Source organism: Sprattus sprattus (assembly GCF_963457725.1).
Source record: "Sprattus sprattus genome assembly, chromosome: 15".
NCBI classification, from domain to species: domain Eukaryota; kingdom Metazoa; phylum Chordata; class Actinopteri; order Clupeiformes; family Clupeidae; genus Sprattus; species Sprattus sprattus.
In genome coordinates this window covers 22,674,493-22,697,727 of record NC_137913.1, presented here as the reverse complement: position 1 = coordinate 22,697,727, position 23,235 = coordinate 22,674,493, and the positions used below count along the sequence as shown (strand labels likewise).

The window sequence follows — 23,235 nt, the reverse complement described above, 5'->3', positions numbered from 1 at the left end:
TCTTTGCACTATTGTAAAAATTCACAGCTCCTGTACATACTTTTTCAAACTTTCATAGACCATTGCACTGTTTGTTTTTGTATTGTATTGTGTTTGTTTTTGTATTGTAATGAATATTTTGTGTAATATATTGTGTTTGTTTTTGTATTGTGTTGTAATGTATATTTTGTGTAATACATGTGTAAGCACATTGAGAGCCAGTTCACCAGGTGAAATTCCTTGTTTGTTCTAACTTACTTGGCAAATAAAATCTGATTCTGATTCTGATTATACGGCTACTTGCCAAAACAAAAAATAACTTAACACAGTGTGTCTTTTTACAATGTATTTGTTACTATATGCAGTGGTGGTCCGTCAGGGCCTTCAAGGCCTTCTCTGCTGGCCTAAACATCATCAGAAAATAAATGTGATCAAATAAATTTAATTTTAATATTTTCTTTTCATAAATATGAATTAAATTATTCCCCATAGTCCATTATCTTCATTTCATAGCTTCCAGCGTTGTTAATTTATGTTAGAGCTTTCATCCAATCATATTTCAGCTATCATGTGTTGCCACGCTCCAAGAAATCTTCCCCGAGAACAGAAATCTTCCCTGAGGCCTTCGGAATTCACATTGAAGGCCCGTGTACATCTGATTGGTTATCACAACTGGCTGTTTCAGTTCATTTAAGTTGAATGAACTGAAACAGACAGTTGTGACAACCAATCAGATTTCGAGTTGGCGACATTGGGCCTTCTAGAAGGCCCGGAAGATTTCTTTCCTCGCGTTGAACGTGACACGTAAACGTCCCTGAATTGGATACTGAGGCAGACCGGTGCAGTGCTTCAGTGAAAACGACGTACATCGGTTACAATGCTTATTATGCTAGTTGCTTCAATTGGTTAGACTAAATATAATTACATTAACCAACTCAAATAAACTAGTTGTTTACACCAACTTGATAATTCCAGTTTTTGATACAATTACAACGCCATTTTCAAGACGGAACTTTCAAGAAAAACTGGATATCGAGAGGATGGGAACGAAACTGCTTTGCAGGTGGGACAATGCGATGTTTAGTGGACAAACTTGTTAAAGCTCACATAGGCTACTTTCGGTGGACTTAATACAACTTTGTAGACTAATCCCTGAAAATCGCCTTTTATTTTTAAGTTGTGACAGTAATATCCAAGCGATCATATAACTGAGTTTACTACTCTTAATGTATTGTTAATACGGGTGTATTGATTTTAAATGCTCCGGAAATATTAATAAAGTCTGTTGTACTCGACTATGTTAAGGTGATGCAATGCTCACTTATACTGCCTTTCTGTATAAATATAATGGTTCGAGAGCCATGGCGTCGTAATGATGGTATTAGGAGGTGGATTCACTCAGTTTAACATCGTGTAGGACATCGCTGAAGGCCTAGTCGTGAAATGCACGGACCGCCACTGACTATATGTCGTGTTAAAAATCAGAGAAATAGTTTGCCAAAGACGTTGAACATTCTTTAGAACACAGCTGCTAAACCGTCTGCTGAAACTCCATTGATAAGTTACCGGACTACTTGCGGAGTGCTACGAAAGACGTGAATCAGAGGCAAAAAGGCCACTTTCCTTGACAGCGGTCATTATTGCATAGCAGCGGTCCGTTATCGGTTAATAACGGACCGCAGAACGTTGGGAAGCCCCATTCAAGTGAATGGAGCATTCTACAGCATTAAGAAGAGCCGTGTAATAACCAGCATTAACCTGCCCCTGACAGGACAGTCTCCTAATTGTCTAACTAGCTATCGTAACAGTGGTAATTACATGCATGTGTTATCGGCAAACATTCACATTGTCATGTCAATCCATTATTAAACGTATTTATTACACGGCTCTTCTTAATGCTGTTGGGCTTCCCAACGTTCTGCGGTACCATGTATTGTCCCCCCCCTACAATTAAATGGGATCTCCGCCCCTGGGTCTCTGTTTGGTTAGTTTGGGTGCCGACGCAGACGTGGCCGTGACTCGTGGGCCGAAGTGACGTTTTGATCATCATTAAACTTGTCAAGCGGGACTAGTAGTGCACAGGTATGTGGAACCATGCCAGTGGTTTTGTTTACACATTAACACTATTGTGTCCTTGTGTATTGTATGTATTCCATCATGCGGGATATGTGCAATGTATCATGTGTTTATTTATTAAAGCATAACGAAATATGTGCAAATGTGTATTATGAAATGTGAACATTTTACTGTGTTTGTTTGTTTGTTTTTAGACCAACGCAGCTTCACGGTGTGCTAGCTGCTGTTCTTTTAAGATTGTTTGTATGCGTGTGTGTGACAGTTTACTATTCAGAGTGACTTGGGTTTGATTTCCCCTCTAGCCTGGGGACAGTTTGTATGTCCTGGTGAACGTGTGGTGAGTCCGAGGATAGAGGGTTTTTTCTGTCTTTTGTTTTGTCCCTTGTCTTCCCCAAAGTCAGCCCCGGTACTGGTCCAGCCACAACACGTATAGGCCCAGGGAAGCTGGTCTCCGTAGTGTGAAACTTCACCTAGTGACTAGTGTTGCCTTGCTGTGTCTCCCTTAACATATCTGAGTGGTTCACTTGAAGTTTGTAGCGTTGTTGCCTAAAGGGTTTTGTGCACTTATTCACGTGTGGTATTGAGACCGTAGCTTCCTCTAGCTTCCTCTAGCTTCCTTCCCCTAATCAGTGGGTAGACTGATTAACCGGCGGCTGTTACTTTTCCCTGTATGTGTTCCTTGACCACACTGTACAACTTCCTTCATGAAATTTGAATAAAGATATACTTTTCTACTTTTCTAAAAACGTACCTGTGTCTGTACAATCATTGGGGCAGAGTTCCCCTTGCTCTGTCACTATCATAAGTTAGTTTAAGGGGTGTGTGAAAAGATTGCGCCTCGCGCTAACTCCCACACCAGGATGGTGGCCCTAGGACTTCCAGAGGTCTTGGTTGAGGGTGCGAGAAACACGGCAAAACAAGGTGATATCCAGTGAACTTAAGTGAGAATTTATTTACAGTGCAAAACAATGATGACAAAACAGTGCAGTGACAAAACGCCAACAAACACACTCTAAACAAACAAAAAAAATTACTAATGCACAATTCTCTTTCACAATCAAAATATCTTACTCTTGCTTTTCAGTCTACCTGCTCTCCAGACTCCCACCCAGAAGTGAGAAACTCTTGAGCTTAAATAAAGCCTTCCCATTAACCTAATTGAAACATACCAATACAGAGAGGGGACTACACAGTCTGTTTTCATTACATGAAACATGATACACCATCACATTATCCCCACACCAATCATTGCCTTTCCCCCATCCCAATTACATAATTAACTCCGCATTTAATCATGCCATTGTCCAGTGCTCATGTTTCTTGGGGGACGGAAAGTTCGTGGGACCAGGAAGTGTGTGTGATGTCAATGCTTGTTTGTGTGGTGCGACAATGTATGGATTAACGGCGTGAAATGAGTTATGGAGCGGATACAACTGGTACCTAGCTGATCGCTGTGATGGTGAAGTAACTGGGTGAGTAACAGAGGGATTTGTGAAATATGATCGTGCTGTGTTGGAATGGATACACGGTTGCCGGCACCGTGCAACATTCCAAAGTAACCGGGTTGTGTATGGATGCGTGTGTGCGTGTTTCCGTGTGGCAGAGAAGTAGCGTTCAGTTTAAATGTCGCGGGTGGTGTCAGGCGCGTTAGGGAAAAGGAGGGGCTGCCTTTCACATTTCCTTCCACCTCAGGAGGCTCGACACTGGGGTGGCGAGACAGGAAATCAGCCACCAGGTTCTGTTTTCCGGCCCTATACTGCACGGTAAACCTGTAAGGCTGCATAGCCAAAAAACATCGGGTTATACGGGCATTAGTGTCCTTCATTGTCCCCAGCCACTTCAAGGCTCTGTGGTCTGTCTCTAGAACAAAGTCTCTACCCAATAGGTAGTAGCGGAAAGTGTCCAAGGCCCACTTCACCGCAAGACACTCCAGCTCCACGGCTGAGTACCTTGTTTCCCGGGGAAACAGCTTGCGGCTGATGTACGCCACCGGCCGCTGCTGCTCTCCCTCCCCCTGGAGTAGTACTGCCCCCAGACCAACTCCAGAGGCATCAGTCTGCACCGTCCAAGGCTTTTCAAAATCAGGGCTCTGCAGTACAGGGTCACTGCAAAGAGCCCCCTTCAAGTCTTTGAAGGCTTTCTCATGTTGCTCCTCCCACTGGACCTTTGGAGACCCAGCCTTTCTGGTCAGGTCAGTGAGAGGCGCCGCCCTCGTGGAAAAGTTTGGCACAAAGCGCCTGTACCACCCTGCAAGCCCCAAAAAGGACCGGATATCCTTTTTGGTCTGGGGCTGCGGGCAGTTTTGAACGGCCTCCATCTTTTCTCTCTGAGGCCGAATCACCCCACGGCCAACAATATGGCCCAGGTAGCGCACCTCCTGCTGGGCAAAAGCGCACTTCTTGGGCTGCACAGTCAGCTGTGCCTGATGGAGTCGCCTGAACACCTCAGAAAGATGCTGCATGTGCTCCACCCATGTGGCACTGTAGACAACAATGTCATCTAGATATGCCCCCGCAAAGGCGCCAGTCCCCTCCAGCACACGGTCCATTAGCCGCTGGAACGTGGCTGGCGCCCCCTGCAGGCCAAAGGGCATCATCTTAAAATGGAACAGGCCCTGGGGTGTTCTGAAGGCTGTGTAGGGTCTGGCCTCCATAGCAAGAGGAACTTGCCAGTAGCCTTTGCTTAAATCCAAAGTTGTTATGAAATGAGCCCTTCCTAGGCGCTCAATGAGGTCCTCCAGTCTTGGCATTGGGTAGGCGTCAAAGTGTGACTGAGCGTTCACCTTGCGGAAGTCGATGCAGAAACGCATGCTGCCGTCCTTCTTCGGAACCAGGACAATCGGGCTGCTCCAGGCGCTCTCTGACCGCTCAATCACACCCAGCCTTTTCATTACCTGCAGCTCCTCCTGGAGGGCAGGCAACATTCGCTCCGGCACCCGGTACATCCGCTGTCGAACCGGGGTGGAGTCCTTCATGCGGATATGGTGCTTTGCCAGGGACGTGTTCCCGGGCTGCTCACTGAACAGGCCATCGGGGATGATGGCCCGTAACTCTTGCTGCTGTTGAGAGGTGAGGTGTGAAAAATCCAGCTCCCCAGCTGGACGTTCAGTTGGGAAGAACTGCTCCGGACTGTCTTCCTCCTCCCTCACCGCTTGCACCAGCAACTGTTGACTGGGTGGCACTTCTCTGTCATGCCACTCTTTCAGCAGGTTTATGTGGAACACTTGCGTCTGCTTTCGTCTTTCCGGCATTTCCAGCTCGTAGGTGGTTGGCCCCAGCTTCCTGCTTATGCAGTATGGTCCCTGCCACTTGGCCAGTAGCTTGTTCTCCTCCGTAGGCAGGAGCAAGAGAACTCTTTGGCCGGGCTGGAAAGTCCGCTGCCTCGCTTTCTTGTCGTACCAGCCTGTCTGGGTCTCCTGGGCACGCTGAAGATTCTCCCCAACCAGGCTGGTCATCTCCTCCATCTTCTCCCTCATGGCGATGACATAGGTGAGGATGTTGGTGGTGGTGGACTTTGGTGACTCCCAGGCATCCCTGAGAAGATCCAGAGGCCCCCGCACCTGTCTGCCATACAGGAGTTCAAAAGGCGAGAACCCTGTTGAGGCTTGGGGAACCTCTCGATAGGCAAACATCAGGTAGGGTAGCCAACGGTCCCAGTCCTTGTCATTGGCAGCCACAAACTTCCGCAGCATGCCTTTCAGGGTCTGGTTGTACCGCTCCACCAGGCCATCAGTCTGAGGGTGGTAGGGAGTGGTCCTTATTCCCCTTATCCCTAACAGCCTATACACCTGCTTTAGGGTGTTGGAGAGGAATGCTGTTCCCTGATCTGTTAATATCTCCTTGGGAATCCCTACCCTGGAGAATAATTGTAGGATGGCAGGGGCAATGGTTCTGGCCGTTACCTTACGTAAGGGGAAAGCTTCGGGGTAGCGTGTGGCGTAATCACAAATTACTAGAATGTACTGGTGTCCTGACTGTGTGCGCTCTAAAGGGCCAACGATGTCCATCGCTATTCTAGAGAACGGCACCTCTATGACTGGGAGTGGCTGTAGTGGGAACGGCTTGACCTTGTGTTTGCTGGAGATCTGACACTTGGGACATGTTCTGCAGTGTCTGTGGACATCAGTGTACATGCCTGGCCAATAAAATCTACTGGCCAACCTCTGCAGGGTTTTAACATTACCCAAATGCCCAGCCCAAGGAATATCGTGTGCCAAGCGGAGGAGCTTTGGTCTGAGACTACAGGGAATCACTAGCTGCTCAGTGCTGCCACCCTCAGGCTGATGATACAGCAGGCCATCTTGCACAAAGTAACACTCCCCAGAGAGCGCCTTGGCCTGACCTGTGCTCACCCCATCAACCTCAGTAGCCTTGCTGAAGAGCTCGCTAAGCGACTCATCATTACCCTGTAGCTCTTTTAGGTCGGTGGGTATATCCCAAACATCCTCACCATCACAAGCCATAACTTCCTGATCGGTGCTACTCAACCCTCGCACAGTGCCAAACATCTTTTCCCTTCTGCGCTGGACACGACTCTTTCGCTCTTTTGTCTTCTCTGGGGAACTAATCTCTTCTTGACGGAATGGCATTAAATCCAACCACTGCTGTGCTTCTGTCTCCTCAGCTAAGACCTTCTTAGTCTGAGACCACCATACTCATTGGCAGAGTAGACTGCACCAGTTCTGACAGAATCAACACATCCTGGCCTAACACAACTGGATGACTCAACCCCTTGACTATGCCCGCTTTAAGCTTATATGTGTGCTCCCTAACCTGCAGACATATCTCGGCTATCGGGTACTCATGCTCATCCCCGTTCACACAGCACACCCTGAGGCGTCCCCCTGTCAGCGATTCCGGCTGATCCACCAGGTAGGGGCGCACCAGCGTCTGAGTGCTGCCTGTATCTAGCAGAGCCCTGGCTGGCCTGCCATTAACAGTGACATCCATCACCTGCACTTTACCAGCACAATAAGGTTCCTTAAACAGTCTAGGGATAACACACAATCCTGAAGCCTTGGCTTTCTTAACAGGGCAGTCTCTGATTAGATGCCCTGGATTACCACAATAGTGACATCCATTACGGCCTCCGCTCATGGGGGTTCGGGTTGTCGGTGTAAATGTGGGTCTGGGTGTGGTTGAGTGTCGTGCTGTGTACTGTTGAGGGGGGTAATATCTAGTGCTTGGCCCCCTATTCTGCTCGCTAGGAACCACTCCACTCCCATAACTCAAAGACTTACCCCTCATCACCGGTCGGCTGGAGCTTGGTGAGCGGAAGTCTTTTCGTCCATGTCGGGCAGCCAGGAAAGAGTCCACAAGCTCTGCGGCTCCGTGTCCTGTGAGGGGGTTGTGCTCCTTAACCCACACTCGCACCTCCGGGGACAATGAGCTAAGAAACTGCTCCAATATTAGCAGCTCCCCTACCTCTTCCACGGTTCCCTCCATCGGCTTAATCCATTTTGAAAACAAGTCTCTTAGTCGGTTATAAAACTCCCTTGGGGTCTCTCCCATTGGGCAGTTTGGGTCTCGAAACCTCTGCCGGTAGACTTCATTATTTATTTCATATTTTGCCAAGATTGCCTCCTTCACCTTGACATAATCCATCATCACGTTTGGATCCATGGCTACATACGCCGCCCGTGCTTTTCCCGTCAGGTAGGGCACCAGGAAAATGGCCCAGTCAGCTGGAGGCCACCTGTAGGCTGTAGCCAGCCTTTCAAAGGTCGTCAGGTACTGCTCCACGTCGTCACCTTCCGCTAACTTCGGCACTGCTGCCCTGTGCCAGGCTGCTGGCGATGGTGATGGAGGTGGTGGGGCTGCTGGTGGTGCTACTGGTAGCACGCCGGGGTGCGCTGCTGGTGGTGGTGGTATAACTATTGGCGCCGCTCGCGCTGCATCTCCATGCAACGGCTGCCTCCCCCGTTCCATCTCCAGCTCATCATGGAAGTTGTTGAGCTGCACCTGAACACCTCGCCACCTCTGCTCCTGCTTCTGCGCCTCACGTTCCTGGGTCTGTAGGGACTTCTGCAGGAGACTATACAGGGATGTGAGGTCCAGCGCCTCTGTCGGTCGTTCCCCGACAACTACAGGCTCTGCCTCTCCCCCTCTGGCTCCTTCATCCTCAGCTGGCGTAAATAGGTCATCCTGGACCAACCGTCTATACGCCATACCTTGGTTCTGATCCACCAGGACCCGTCTCGTCGGTCCCTTCCTCTGTCCTCTAGGAGGCGCCACGATCCGACTTCTGACACCAACTGTGAAAAGATTGCACCTCGCGCTAACTCCCACACCAGGATGGTGGCCCTAGGACTTCCAGAGGTCTTGGTTGAGGGTGCGAGAAACACGGCAAAACAAGGTGATATCCAGTGAACTTAAGTGAGAATTTATTTACAGTGCAAAACAATGATGACAAAACAGTGCAGTGACAAAACGCCAACAAACACACTCTAAACAAACAAAAAAACAATTACTAATGCACAATTCTCTTTCACAATCAAAATATCTTACTCTTGCTTTTCAGTCTACCTGCTCTCCAGACTCCCACCCAGAAGTGAGAAACTCTTGAGCTTAAATAAAGCCTTCCCATTAACCTAATTGGAACATACCAATACAGAGAGGGGACTACACAGTCTGTTTTCATTACATGAAACATGATACACCATCACATTATCCCCACACCAATCATTGCCTTTCCCCCATCCCAATTACATAATTAACTCCGCATTTAATCATGCCATTGTCCAGTGCTCATGTTTCTTGGGGGACGGAAAGTTCGTGGGACCAGGAAGTGTGTGTGATGTCAATGCTTGTTTGTGTGGTGCGACAATGTATGGATTAACGGCGTGAAATGAGTTATGGAGCGGATACAACTGGTACCTAGCTGATCGCTGTGATGGTGAAGTAACTGGGTGAGTAACAGAGGGATTTGTGAAATATGATCGTGCTGTGTTGGAATGGATACACGGTTGCCGGCACCGTGCAACATTCCAAAGTAACCGGGTTGTGTATGGATGCGTGTGTGCGTGTTTCCGTGTGGCAGAGAAGTAGCGTTCAGTTTAAATGTCGCGGGTGGTGTCAGGCGCGTTAGGGAAAAGGAGGGGCTGCCTTTTCACAGGGTGGCATAGTCTGTACTAGGGGGCGCTACACCTAGGTCAATTCTGAATGGGATTCAATAGGCTGCCATAATAAGAGAAAGATTGTGGTTGTGGCAGTGATACCACTCTGATGTAGCTATTTCTCTCCATTGTCTTTACACTAGCTTTTGGGACATCTGCAATGTGAGAACAACAATCAGTCCTTATTCCAGTAAAAAAGTAATAATGAAATACCTGAAAAGGGTTGGAGCCTTGTTAAAACAGATTTGCGCAGTCTCAGTAGTACAGGCTCCAGGTGAAAATCCCTTCTTTAAACCAGCCTTGTGCCTCTAAAATACTGCTCTTCCCCAAGTGTCTAAATGATCTTTTTGTAAGTTGTATAACTGTAAAATAATAAATAAACTCAACCCTTTAATGTATTGCTGTGGTAGTCTCCATGATGCTGTGCCCAGCTAAAATAGGTCCAAATGGTAAAAAACCTGTAGGGGTTAGTAGGGGACAGGTTGTAGGCACACACAAACCTCTGGTTACACTGCTCTCGCTGTGGTGACTATAGCCAGCTCTCAACATGTAAGCCTCACCCAACTTGCAAGAAGACCAGGGCAGAGTATGGGAATTGTGTGGTGCCTTCGGTGCGGTATCTGTCAACCGCAATCTGTGCGGCTTGCAACTCCACAGACAGGGTTACCAAATGCAACCAAACATCAAAATGGCAATTGCACAGTTTACATTTAAAAGGTACATCCCATAGGTGGGGCTCCGATTTGTGCAAATCCCATGCCGCCCGTTTTTTCCACCGATTTCCACTCCGAGACTATTGTTTTATGATTGACTTCCATTGATTTCCGCCTGTTGTGGCAGCGCCGTAGACATATGCACCAAGGGCCAATGCAGCATATACGTTTCTAGGTCTATATCGGTTGTGCATGCCAATAGGGGTTAAATGCGCACTCCAGTAGGGGTTATGTAAGGGATAATGTATAGAACGCAGGTCATTGTCGGGAAAATAAGCCCCGTCAGGGCGAACAGCACCCCGACGTGAAGCGTTCTATACATTATCCCGCTTATTATACGGCTACTTGCCAAAACAAAAAAATAACTTAACACAGTGTGTCTTTTACAGTGTATTTGTTACTATACGTAGCGTTAAAAAGCAGAGAAATAGTTCACCAAAGACGTTGAACTTCAAAGATGTTGAACTCTCTTAAGATCACAGCAGCTCAACCGTCAGCTGAAACCGGAATACTTGCGGAGTGCTATGACAGACGTGAATCAGAGGCAAAAAGGCCACTTTCCTTGACAGCGGTCATTATTGCATAGCAACGGTCAGCTATCGGTTAATAACTGACCGCAGAACGTTGGGAAGCCCCATTCAAGTGAATGGAGCATTCTACAGCATTAAGAAGAGCCGTGTAATAATTGAGAGAGAGAGGGCAGGTTTAGAGGAAAAAGACATTTAAAATCTTAAAATGAATAAACTGTATAATGTTCTTATATTGAGAGAAAAAACCTCAATAGTTCTGTAGCTAGTGCCGTTCTAAAAGGACACATGTTGTTGTACCATGAAGGAGCATACCATGACATGTTTTTCCTTACATTAGAGGTACTGTATTTGACCTGTTATGTCGTCGAGGAAGTATTTGTTCACAGGCATAATTTAACACACTTGCTTTCAACACTGACAGCTGTGTGAAAAGCAAAGGAATTAAGTGTGTGTGTACTATCCAAGCAACACCGTTTAGCTGATTCAGAATGCACACACACACTAAACTGTGACACACACACTAGGTAACAAAAATGCAAACCCCCTAGGGGATCCAGGAGCATGAGCCGTTGATCAGCTACAGGGTATAAACTAAAAGCTTCAAGATTCTCAAACTGAGTGAAGGCAGTCAGTCGAACGGGTGGGGTGGAATGTGCTGTTATCACTTTGCATCATACAGTAGTTTGTTAAGAGGAGGGGCATTGCAAACTTCAGTATATAAGTGACAGAGCAGGCAGATCGAGCCTAGAAACTTCTGAGTTTCTAACATTCAATAGCTTTTTGCATCTCCAGCTAGTTTCATTTATGCCTGCAAAAGATCTCACAGAGGTAGGCCACTTTGTTTTTTAAACCAATGTTTTGTGTGTCTGTAGTTGCTGAAGGACATCAGTGCACATCAAATGATGCTATTGACAAGGAGTTGGCATTTTTCATTCTTTCTATTTAAAGTAGACACATTTAATATGTTACAGGGTATTCCAGAGAAAATCACACATTTCTTCAGCGTGAAAAGTGAATTTTCCTCACTAGCCTTTGATTCAAAGGTAAGAGCATCTTTAATTCATTAAGAATAGGAAGTACTTAGGTTTGTAAGAACTACAAGCTTTGTGGCAGGATGACTTGGATTTAAATGGTTGAAAGAGCTTTGTGTTTGTGTGTGAAAAAGCGAGAGAGCGAACACACAATAAATCAAGTTCAAAATACCCACACAAATATTTGTATTTGTAATGTATTTGGGCACCTGGCACCTCCGATCAAGTGTACTATTCTTGGTGCATCTAAAGTAGTGTGTTGTTCTATTTATTTTTTGACCGGTGTGACAGCTTGTCACAAGAAGTCACAACTTGTCTCTGTCGACTCACCACAGGAGCTCGATCCACTCATGGCAAACCCTCTCCCCGAAACCATAACAGACCCAAAGAAGCAGAAGCCCTCTGAGAAGAATGAACAACGGCCAACGGAGGGCTTAGTGTCTTGGCAGAGCATCAAGTCAAAGATCTTCAAAGGGGTGTCTTACGTCTCTGGAGACATGAGGGTCTTTGGAGAATGGATGAAAGGTAAGGTCATTGTTACTAACTGACTGAGTCCTACTAAGGTTCTAGTAGTGGACTAACATCACGTTTAACTTAGGCATAAAACACGCACTCAGGCTTTCTGGAATTTAGGTTAAGCCCATAACACCAACCAATTCCCCACCCACCCAATGAACAAAGCGCTGCTCACTGAAACCGGATGAGCTCTGATTGCGTTGTCCTGATTTTAATTCAGCTGTTCTTACATTGATTCATGCCCTTTCCTTTTTTCTTTACATTTCTTTCCCATGGGAGTCAATGTAACAGGAAGGTTAGTGTGTGCTATATAATGTAAAAAAAAAAAAAAAAAAAACCTGTAAGAAAACAATGCAAACAACTAGGGATGCACCGATACCGATACCAGTATCGGGTATCGGGTCGATACTTCGTTAAAATACTCGTACTCGTTTTAAATTACCGATACCAAAAACCGATACCCAGTGTTGCGTCTTAACGCGTGTGTTTTCTTCTCTACTGTCTATGCCTGCCAGGTGTGAGAGCGGCGAGTTGCATAGAGGCCGAGAGCGGTATTGCAGACAGATAAGTTGAGGTTGAACTTGCCGTTTAAATTAATTCAATAACAGCTTGGATACGATGTGTGGAGGTGGCTTGCGTAAGCTAACGGTTTCGCTAGAGATTTTAAACTTAACACGTACGACCTCTAGTAAAGGTAAGTGCTATCTTCGGTTATTTTATGTTTTGCAGTTAACTTAGAACTGCTGTTACATAGGCAAAGTGTAGGGGCTAGCCCACTGTCTTTAGCGACGCTGCGCCTATAACATATTATTGCCATTTGCTACGGTTGATTAACGGGGACGTGAATGTATTTGTTTTCTCCTCTTTTACCCGGACGCATTTAGGTCTCGAAAGGATGACATGTGAGTGTAAAAGAGGACGTCTGTCTTGTTTTGTGTTTCAGGAATCTTGTTGAGTTGCTAGTTTGTCATAAACACCCGCTAGCAAGTAGCCGCTAGCAAGACATCCCGTTAGCGATGTTAGCAAGGTTGTTTTAACACTCTTGGACATTGATGCTAGTATTACGTTTTTTTTTCGTTTTTCCGCCTGATGCTAATATTAAGTGCTTTTGCGTTTACTTCTTTGCAATGTTATTGTGATAGCTATGTTGGCTAGGTTGCAAACAACTTCCCTAACACAGTCAAACTTCAGGCAAGTGTCAATTTGGCTGCAAGAACGTATCGTAACGCGACCTATTATCCCGCGGGCCACCAAAAAATCCGCTTAACAAACATGTTTTTATCAATATAAATATGGTTTAATGAATCAACCTTACATATTTCAGAAGTGACAGGTGTGTAGACAATGCACGAAGTCTTGTTTGACTCTCAGCAGGAACATTTCTGACCGTATTTTCCAATTTGTTTTGTACAGTCGCGAAGTGGCAACAAAGTTGGCGACGACCTATTATCCCGCATTGATTTAAAATGCCGTTGGAAATAAAGCTCAACAAGAAAAAGAATTTACACCGAACGTCGCGAAATCATAATTCTACTATTTGTATCAGGCTGGTTTGTACACGCAGTATTACAACACTATCAAATACACTTCAATACGCTGTATATGTGCCATTTTTGCTACAAAGCTAATTTAAATACCCTTTTTGGGCAGGGACTTAAGTTTTCCGAAATCCGCGATCCTGGATGACACCAAAATCAATATTAAGTAACGTGTACCAGCGCTTGCGGGATAATAGGTCTTGCGGGATAATAGGTCGGGCTACGATAGCCCAGTTCATTGTCAACATTAAACTCTATTATTATACGGCTCTTCAGAACGTTCCAAAAAGCCCCGTTGATTTGAATGGGCCATCCCCAACGTTCGCAGGTACTTATTTTCATATAATGACCTGCATATAATGACCGCTGTGCTGTCAATGGCAACGGGTTTTGTGCTTCTGATATAGGTCTTTCGTATCATTCCGAAAGTATTGAGTCCGGTAACTTATCAATGGAGTTTCAGCGGACGGTTGAGCAGCTGTGTTCTAAAGAATGTTCAACGTCTTTGAAGTTCAACGTCTTTGGCGAACTATTTCTCTGCTTTTTAACACTACGTATCAGTGACGTGCGGTGAAGTCAGTACGAGGGTAGGCACTGAGTTATGAAAGCCAGATTACTTTATTTATTGTTTAGGCTAATAGGCTACGTCACAACAGTAGGTACAAGTGCGGCACACAGGCACGGTCGATCGATGTATATAAAAAAAATCCAATCACGATAACATATCGTACTCTCAGTCTCGCACACGCATGCACACACCAGTTAATGTCCATCATCAGAATGCAAACATCTTTATCCGCACAGCGGCCAATTATGTATGTCAGTCAGCAGCAATGAGACCACACACTGCTCAATTGAATATGAAAGCAAATGGCTTGCAGTCGGCATTAATTCAACCCCACACTTATCATTTCAAAATTAAGCTCAAAATAGTTTCTAACTCACCTGACTAGCACAGCCACAATGCCAATCTTTTTTGTCATACCAGTCCGTTTGAAACGACAATTTTTGGTCCCTTTTTCTGCAGAATTTCATTTAGTGTTGGAATAGGCCTCCCTCTTGCTAGTTACTACTTTTTTCTATTAAAGTCGAGTTTGGAGAAATGTCTAAGTTCCACAATATCGGTAGATACCGCTGTTGTCATTTTTACTTTGATTTTCGCGGGGATTACGCTTAGCTGGTGTAATGACGTCAGCTGCGCAAATGTCCAGTAATATCTCAATTTTAATTGGTCCATGTTTGATACGTAACGTAGATGATTACTGGCATAACATATTTACGTGCAAAGGCACAGTAGAGTTGTGCCTTTCGACGTACATATTAAAGAATACAGAATCTAAGTGCGCATGCGCGACATGAGTTTTTCGCTGCCGTTCAAAATGAATGGACAGTAAAGGCACTGCTTATTCTACCGTTTTTTTGTATTTGTTTATGCGTAACTGATACAATTGTCATCGTAACGTCTAAACAATTGGAATAACGTATGTATTGCATATATAAATCACAAGAATACTCGGTACAAATACAAGTTTATTAAATAAAATTATTTAATAAACATTTTTACGTTTGAATTTTGTCAGGGTAGGCAGTGCCTACCTTGCCTACCCTGACTGCACGTCACTGCTACGTATAGTAACAAATACATTGTAAAAAGACACACTGTGTTAAGTAATTTTTTTGTTTTGGCAAGTTGACGTATAATAAGCGGGATAATGTATAGAACGCAAGTCCTTATCGGAAAATAAGTCCCTTCAGGGCGAAGCAAGACACCTCCGCTTCGCGTCGGTGTCCGGTTCACCCTGTCGGGACTTATTTTCCGATAAGGACCTGCGTTCTATACATTATCCCTTACGTAAGAAATCGCTATACCGTTGTGCTGCCTTAACGGCGATTTGGACTCATTTTAAGATAAATGATGACAGGAGCCAGGCACAGTGTAAGATCTGCACTGTTACAGTGTCGAGGGGCGGAAAGGAAAGTACTTCGTTTGACACAAGCAATTTGATTAATCATCTGAAGACGCACCATAGTGCTAAGCACACAAAGTTCACTCATGCCAGTGGCTTAAGAGACCAAGCAACCAATCTTTACTGACGTCTTTCAAAAGAAAAAAACGCGCACGCACACAGACAGAGAGAGAGAGAGAGAGAGAAGGGGAGGAAGAGAGTTGTTGATCCTTTTGTAACTGAACTGTGCTCATGTTCTTATCATCCAGGATAGTTCTGTTCACTTTTTGTTAAGCAGACTGTGTTGTTAACTATGCAGCAAATTAAATTGCCATCTGTCTATATTTTATATCTTTATTTTTGTTTAAACCAGAAAGCTCTGTTTATTTTTGGCTTGGGATAGCCTTCTGTTAATGTTGTACTATAGGCTTGACATAACCTGCAGAGGATAAAATAAAATCTTTCATGGAAACCAAATCTGGGAAGTATCGGTATCGGTACTCGGTATCGGCAAGTACACAAATAAAAATACTCGTACTCGTATCGGTTTGTAAAAAAGTGGTATCGGTGCATCCCTACAAACAACTAATATTTTAAAGAACTATTTTTTTGTTGCGGAGAAACAATGGCGAAATAAACATTTTTTGAATCAATAACTTGTTGAAATGTGAATTGGTTGACTATAGAATTGTTTTATACAAGTAAAAAAAAAAATGTTGCCTGCTACGCCACTCGGCCTCCGGCCTCGGTGGCTACGGCCGAACACCACCCGTGGGATTTCCCTTACCTACCACTACCACTCCCACTCGTGCTATACTGCTTAAGTAGGCTAATTGTTATACCATACATTTGTTGGAGACTCACTCTGAGATATAATCAAGTCCAGGAAACAGGTTTAATCTTGTACAATGGTGCGCACCAAGGGAAAGAGAGACAGAGGGTTCACACACAGTTTTTCATAAATCTCTTCCGTCAGCCATTGTAATGTTGCACGGTGTATCGATACTAGAAAGGTACCACGGTACCATCACGTTAAAAACTATATGATTTTGCATAATTTTAGTATCGATACTACTTCATTAAAATAGTGTGTAATCAGAGCACACTCACTGTTCCGCTCCCTGTCAGGCTGCCTGCACACATTGACTGCGTGGGCAGGGCTTCCAGTGCTCACACACGCAACAGGAAGCCCTCACTCACAGACAGCGAGTGATTACAGGGGAGACATGGCCCCAAGTTCAGGAGGTCTTGCCGATCGTCCTCGGCTTATTGATAAAAAAGATGCCAAAAGTGAAATCTGGAATTATTTCGAATACATCGCAGATAGTCGAGGAAAGCCCATCGACACACAGAGACCCGTCTGCAAAAAAAAATTCAAAGCGACTCAGACAAAGGGAGGCAACACGGCTAATATGGCAAAGCACCTCTCAGACAGGCACCAAAAAGAGTTCAAAGAACAACAGGTTAGCAAATGTGATTATAAACATGAACACCCCCAAGCTCACCCATATACTGCCTTTAGCAGTTTATAACTATGAGGAATTGTACAACTCCAGATGTAAGAATTATTCGAATTCTATACGGCGGACACATGCGTGGACCTGCGTGAGCAACCAATTGGCCGTCTCTACACTATGCCTTTTATAAATGCCTTTAAAACAAATAGGCTAGCTGGCTAGCTAACTGTAGGCACTCAGGCACCACTCCACAGGCGCATAGGTGCTTTTCCCCAGGCGCCTCTTGCCAACGCGCTTTCGATGCGACTGCGCTTATAAAAGTCGCGTCCTGTGTGATCGGGCCCTGGTTTAGCGACAAATTATTTTCCCCATCACAGAATTTTGATGATGCGTAGGACAATTATTGTATCAGTCATAATTTTGGTATTGTGACAACACTAAGCCATTGTACAGGTTTTTATCCTTTCCTAAAACAAGGGTGTCACCCCATAACTCCATTCCTCCATAATTATGTATCAAATTATGAACTTAGAGTATTCCTGTCATTGTTCCATGACCTCTGCCAATCATTTCTCAAGTATAATTAGGTGAATCTTCTTCTGCTTCCTGGGAAAGGAATACATCTATTACACTTCACAGGCAATGATTTTATTTCTGCATTTACTTAGGTCACAACCCATTTTAACAAGAGAACTAAAATGAATTGCAAACTGTACTCTAGAAAATGAACTGAAAAGAAGGAATGTAAGAATGACCAAATCAAAAAGAGATGTTTAGTATATTGAATGTGTTTTTAGGACATCAGGCCATACTCTGTCTTGTTTATCTCATCACAGTTAGTAACAGGATAGGACTGTCTAAGACTGGTCATGTTTTGAATGGATTTGAAACTAGTCCTAGTTGATGTGCGTAATGAGTATTAAAAACAGTGGTTTAATTGAAAAATATCTAAGGGTATTGAATTACTGTTGTTACATAACCAGTGTCTTCACTAGTATTCAGGACTTATGTTTATACACTGTTGAGGAGAACTTATTCGAGATTCCGCAATCAGAAGACAAGAGGCCAATGTATGTATTATCTCACTGTATGAATGGCACGTTCATCTTTTTAAAAGTAATTTGGTCACTCCCACCTCTCTTTTGTGTGGTTGACCACAATAAGATCTAACCCCACTATCTGACATTTACTCAATTTTCACTGAAGTAAACTGAATTGAGTATTGAATTGAAGTGAGCTGTAGTTGTCTTTTCTATGTCATTTCCAGGACAGTTCATCCTGTTGCAGATTCTTGACTGGGTGCTTCGTGGTGCCGCCCAAGTGATGTTTGTCAATAACCCCCTGAGCGGTCTAATCATTTTCGCCGGACTGATACTTCAGAACAGGTGGTGGGCACTTAACGGCTTTGTGGGCACCCTGTTCGCCACCATCTCTGCCCTCATTCTTCAACAAAACAGGTACCGTTCCAGCATCTTACCCACTGCCACTTTACAGTCCGGTAAATGTGGATCCCATGATTTCCTGTGATCCTCACGAATGCTGCTGTTTTTGTAGGGGAGCCATCGCAGCTGGTCTGTATGGATACAATGGAATCCTGGTGGGACTTCTAATGGCGGTGTTCTCTAATGCGGGAGACTGGTACTGGTGGCTGCTGCTTCCAAACATCTTCCTGTCCATGGCATGGTGTGTGTTTCTTTTCATTAAGTTGTGGCTATGAAACAAACTATGGATGCCTCAGGTTTTTTTTTTAAGCCTATTAATGAATCTGAATGAACGACTAATGCTAGAATTTGTGAGGTATTATGGTTGCAAACATATGTAGATTATTTTTTATCTTAAGTTACTGTACAGCTCTAGTTGAACTGTGTATGTGTCATTGTGAGGGACCGGACGGTCACCCCACCTTATTTTGGGATGTGGTGACTGGACTGGGTGAAGATGTGGGGAAAAACACTGCACAGTAGATGGTGGCTTTTCACTACAAAAATATATCTATTTATTACCAAAGGGGGACTATAAACCCCAACACATGTGCCAAGAAAATAAAACATATAAAATGAAACGTACAGGCCGTACTCAAAGGCACTCCAAGTCACCTGCACATGGGCACCTGCTTGTCCAACTGAGGCCCAATCACAGGAACCTACTCGACCCAAGCCAGGCCCCAAAACATGCACCGTGACTCAGCCTAAAGCTAAGTACATACAATGGCCACACAGAAAACAATCACACACTAGGCACACAGACAAGGCATACAGACCAAACACAGGACAGACTAGAGGAACAAGAGACACAGAACAAAGCCAACAGTATATACACAACTATTCTCAAAACACATTCACCTTTCAGCAGGGAAGTGATTTACCTTATGCCTAAAACAAGTCCTCGTTCTCAGTGTTCTTAAACGTCTTTCTTAGCCACTTAAAAAGAAGAATTGAAATTCTTGAAATGGGATGTGTTGTCTTGCTATTAGCCGTGACGCACATCTCCTCTTTCATTTAAAGTTCACCTCTCTATAAAGAGGCAGTCGTGCGATACAACTGATGATTATCAAAGCAGCGTCACAAAAGCAGTAAGTGGAATGGAACGCTGAAGGCTCCGTTTAAGGTCCATGCTCACTTATGGTTTTCATTTCAAAGTGAAACACACTGAAAAGCCAATCTTGTTAATCTTTTCTTTTTGCCTTATGCCTTATCCAGTCCCATAGTGTCAAGCGCCCTGGCCTCAATCAACAGCCGCTGGGATCTGCCCGTCTTCACCTTGCCGTTCAACATTCTTGTATGCTTGCATATGGTGGCCACCGGTCACTACAACCACCACTTCCCTCAAGTGCTCATCCAGCCCAGATCCTCCCTCCCTAACATCACCTGGTCTGAGGTGGACGTGGCAAAGGTGAGTCATAGAGGCACAGCTGCAGTGCGTGGGGTCGGTCGCTTGTCTGTCTTGAAACTACGTTCTGTTGAGTCATGCCCTTTAAGTGCAGAGCATACGGTGTAAAAGGGTAGATGAGATGCTGGTAGTTTCATGCAGGATGGAATTTGATCTAGCTGGAAACCCGCATTTGTGGAATTACAGGTGGTGTCTTCAGTAAAAGAAACGATTTTTTTGTTGTAGTTTGTACGTCCAACGATGCCTGAAGAGACAGCAGTTACATAATGTCAACCTCAACTGTAGGTTGTAACAGCTGTATCAGGACAAACAAGATAAACGCATTAACACAGTGCTTGTCACCTGTCACATTTATTCATTTAATTTGTATATCTCTCTCTAGTTATGTCTCCTGTTGTGATTTGTATCTCTCTTCATGTCTCTCATTTTTGGTGCAGCTCTTCCAATCCATCCCTGTGGGAATAGGACAGGTGTATGGATGTGATAACCCTTGGACTGGAGGGATTTTCATCATTTCCTTGTTTATTTCCTCTCCCATCACTTGTGCCCATGCAATCATTGGTTCAGCGGTTGGCATGGTGTCAGGTAAGGCCTAATGCTCATTATTGACATGGCTTTCATATCGAGAAATGTTTTTGAATTTGAAAGAACCATTCTTTTTTCACTGGACTCCATAGTTTCTCCTCTGTAGTGTACAAAGTCTTCCATAGAATAGTCATCCATTTAGAACCATTCTTAACATAGATACCATTGGGTCTGTCATTATTGTTCCTTAATATTTGCTCTGCCATTTAGGCCTAGCTCTTGCAGCACCCTTCGAGAACATTTACTTTGGACTGTGGGGCTACAACTGTGTGTTGGCCTGCATTGCCATTGGTGGGATGTTTTACGCTCTCACCTGGCAGGTCCATCTCCTGGCCATAACCTGTGGTACGTCCTGTTTCATCAGTCTGCATAAAACAGCATAACCACCCACAGCAGTTTGTGGGATACATTCTATCTGATAGAGACTAATAACTTTAATTACTGTACAATCCACTGTCCTCACTCTTCCTATTCTCATTTCCTCAGCATTTTTCTGTGCCTATCTGGGCTCTGCCATCGCAAATCTCATGTCTAATGTGAGTGAACTGCTCGACACACATGCATAATACAACTTCTGAGTTTGCCATGGAGTCGAAAGTACTCACTGAACAGTATCAACCAAGACCTACAATAACATCTCTGCAAAATACATTTGGCAAAATGATATTACTTTACAGTATATTTGCAGTGCAATGTATACTGCCATGTTACTAAAATGTTTCTGTGCATCTCTGCAGTTTGGGCTTCCTGCCTGCACCTGGCCCTTCTGCCTGTCCGCTCTGACCTTCCTGCTGATCACCACAGAGACAAACACCATCTTTAAGTTCCCACTAGCCAAGGTGGCATACCCTGAAAAGAATCTGCATCACTTCTGGAAAATGAAAAAGGCGGAGAAAGCCGAGAACCTGAAGAAGGAGCTAGAGGAGATGCAGAGGGCGAAAAGAGAACAGGGGGAGAAATCGGAGAAAGAGGAAGGGTTCAAGCTCGACATGTTGAACACTGAGAAGGGCAGGATTGACGCATGTATGGTGACGGTGGAGGAAGATGTGCCAACAGATAACTCAATGGGCGTGACTGATAATACAGCAGATACTTGAGATAAGGTTTAGTTATTTAAATCTGAAGGCTGCACCAAGACCTAATTTTCTTCATGAGCGTGAGTAGCGTAAGCAGACTTTTCCTTGAAATTAATCATTTGTTGACTCAACTGAAAAATACATGTTCAAGACGAGGCTTTGTTCTAGGGAATAATTGCCTTGAAGTGTTTTCTATGAATAATATTCATGTAACTTCGACTCACATATACATATGAAGCCAGTACATCTTATTTCCTGATTTAACCATCATAACAGGCACCTGGTTTAACGTAATCATAACACTTTCCTGTACAGCATAACTTTGCTTCTTGAATAAGGGGGCATTTGTATTTATCCAGCCATTCACACAGCCCAGTGGTTAACAGGGTTTCTTGCCTTAGGGTTAAGGTCAGGCTGTCACGATGCTGCAGGTCCTCTTGTGACCATGACATACCTAGATTGCATGCACTACATACTGACGCATTTCAAGATGGAATGGGTTGATAGAAGCCAGTTTCGCGATAAGGTTATAATGGGAACAAAATAAAAACTCTTCCTCACCTTCTGTGAGATGCTTGTCTATCTCAGAGATTTGAATTATTGTCATTGTGATAACGCTAAAAAGAGCAGACTGAACCTCAAAGGAACAATCTGTGGTGTGTTATAGGAGAACAGGAACTTCATACATTCTGTGGTATGTTGTAATGATATGCGTTTATCATTGGTTTTTGTGGCTTTGATAATGCACAGGATTTTCAGAGACTCAGTGATTTAACGAGCTAGGCTATGTGAAAACAATATTCTAATTTGGTTGCAAAAAGTGCTTGTTTTAACACCTGTTACGTGATGCGCATATAATGGGTCCATGTATTTTGGTTATACTTGTCTGATGGAAATTTTTCATATGTCTTCATATATATACAATTTACATTTCGTTTTTTATATACAATTTACACCTTGTTCTCAGTTACCTGTCATATTTGATCTATTAAAAATTATATTTTTATACCATACATCTAGTATAGTCTCTTTCAGTTGAAGTATTTGGACACAAAACACAAACCAAGTTGTCTGAAAAGTTCTCAAAGATGTTTATAGTAGATAGTAGATGTTTAAGAGCCCAATCAAGTTCACCTTAATTTATTATGGAAATTCAGACGATAAACTGCATCGACGAAAACAGGATTATGGTTAAAGTATTTCATTAAAGAAAAGCTGATTTCTCGTCCTTAAATATATTAAAGTATATTCCCTTTGGTACCTGATATTGTTTATAACTTATGACATAAATTAAAGTTTAAGCCTTTAGTTTACCCAAACTTGTGGTTGTGTTTAATAATAATTAAGTGACTCACAAAGGGGCCTGAGTAACGTTAATGTACCACATACCTTTTTGTCAGTCCCTTTTATGCTTAACCTATTACTGTTTTGTCTGTGTTTTGTCTTGTCTTAAAATACAATATCTGAAACACAGACAAAATACTTAAAATAAACAAAAGAGCCATCAACACATTTCCTGTGCCTTGGATCTTCAGAATAGAATTGTCACTGCAAATGTACCAGTAGGACCCTCTTTTCTTTTATGACACAACATCCAGGCCGGAGTTCCAAAACGAACACAGGCCGCTGGGTTTCTGGTCCAGTGAGGTACTCACTGATCAAAGTAGTAGGACCCAAGTGCAGGATGTGCCAAAAAACGTAATCTTTAAAGTTCCCGGAAAGGGAAAATCCAAAAACACAGAAAAGGTTCAAACACTCAGAAGATTCAAAAAGAGGGGGCAAAAA

The 23,235-nt window shown here is 44.0% G+C and overlaps 1 protein-coding gene across 1 annotated transcript; it reads left to right on the top strand.

Annotated features, from left to right (window-relative positions):
* The first annotated feature begins 11,180 nt into the window (after positions 1 to 11,180).
* slc14a2 (solute carrier family 14 member 2) lies at positions 11,181 to 22,463 on the top strand. The gene is made up of 10 exons (XM_080852269.1): positions 11,181 to 11,240; positions 11,384 to 11,455; positions 11,779 to 11,968; positions 18,168 to 18,357; positions 18,455 to 18,583; positions 19,600 to 19,792; positions 20,227 to 20,374; positions 20,585 to 20,719; positions 20,861 to 20,910; positions 21,112 to 22,463. The coding sequence occupies exons 1-10, from the start codon at positions 11,217 to 11,219 to the stop codon at positions 21,469 to 21,471; spliced, it is 1,491 nt and encodes a 496-aa protein (XP_080708395.1). The 5' UTR covers positions 11,181 to 11,216; the 3' UTR covers positions 21,472 to 22,463.
* Positions 22,464 to 23,235: the final 772 nt, after the last annotated feature.

What these genes read in the sequence shown, in the direction of transcription:
- slc14a2 (XM_080852269.1), top strand. Translation starts at nt 11,217, where the DNA reads ATGCCTGCAAAAGATCTCACAGAG. An exon ending in CTTTGGAGAATGGATGAAAG is followed by an intron (nt 11,969 to 18,167) that starts GTAAGGTCATTG and finishes TGTCATTTCCAG; the next exon opens with GACAGTTCATCCTGTTGCAG. An exon ending in ATCTTCCTGTCCATGGCATG is followed by an intron (nt 18,584 to 19,599) that starts GTGTGTGTTTCT and finishes TGCCTTATCCAG; the next exon opens with TCCCATAGTGTCAAGCGCCC.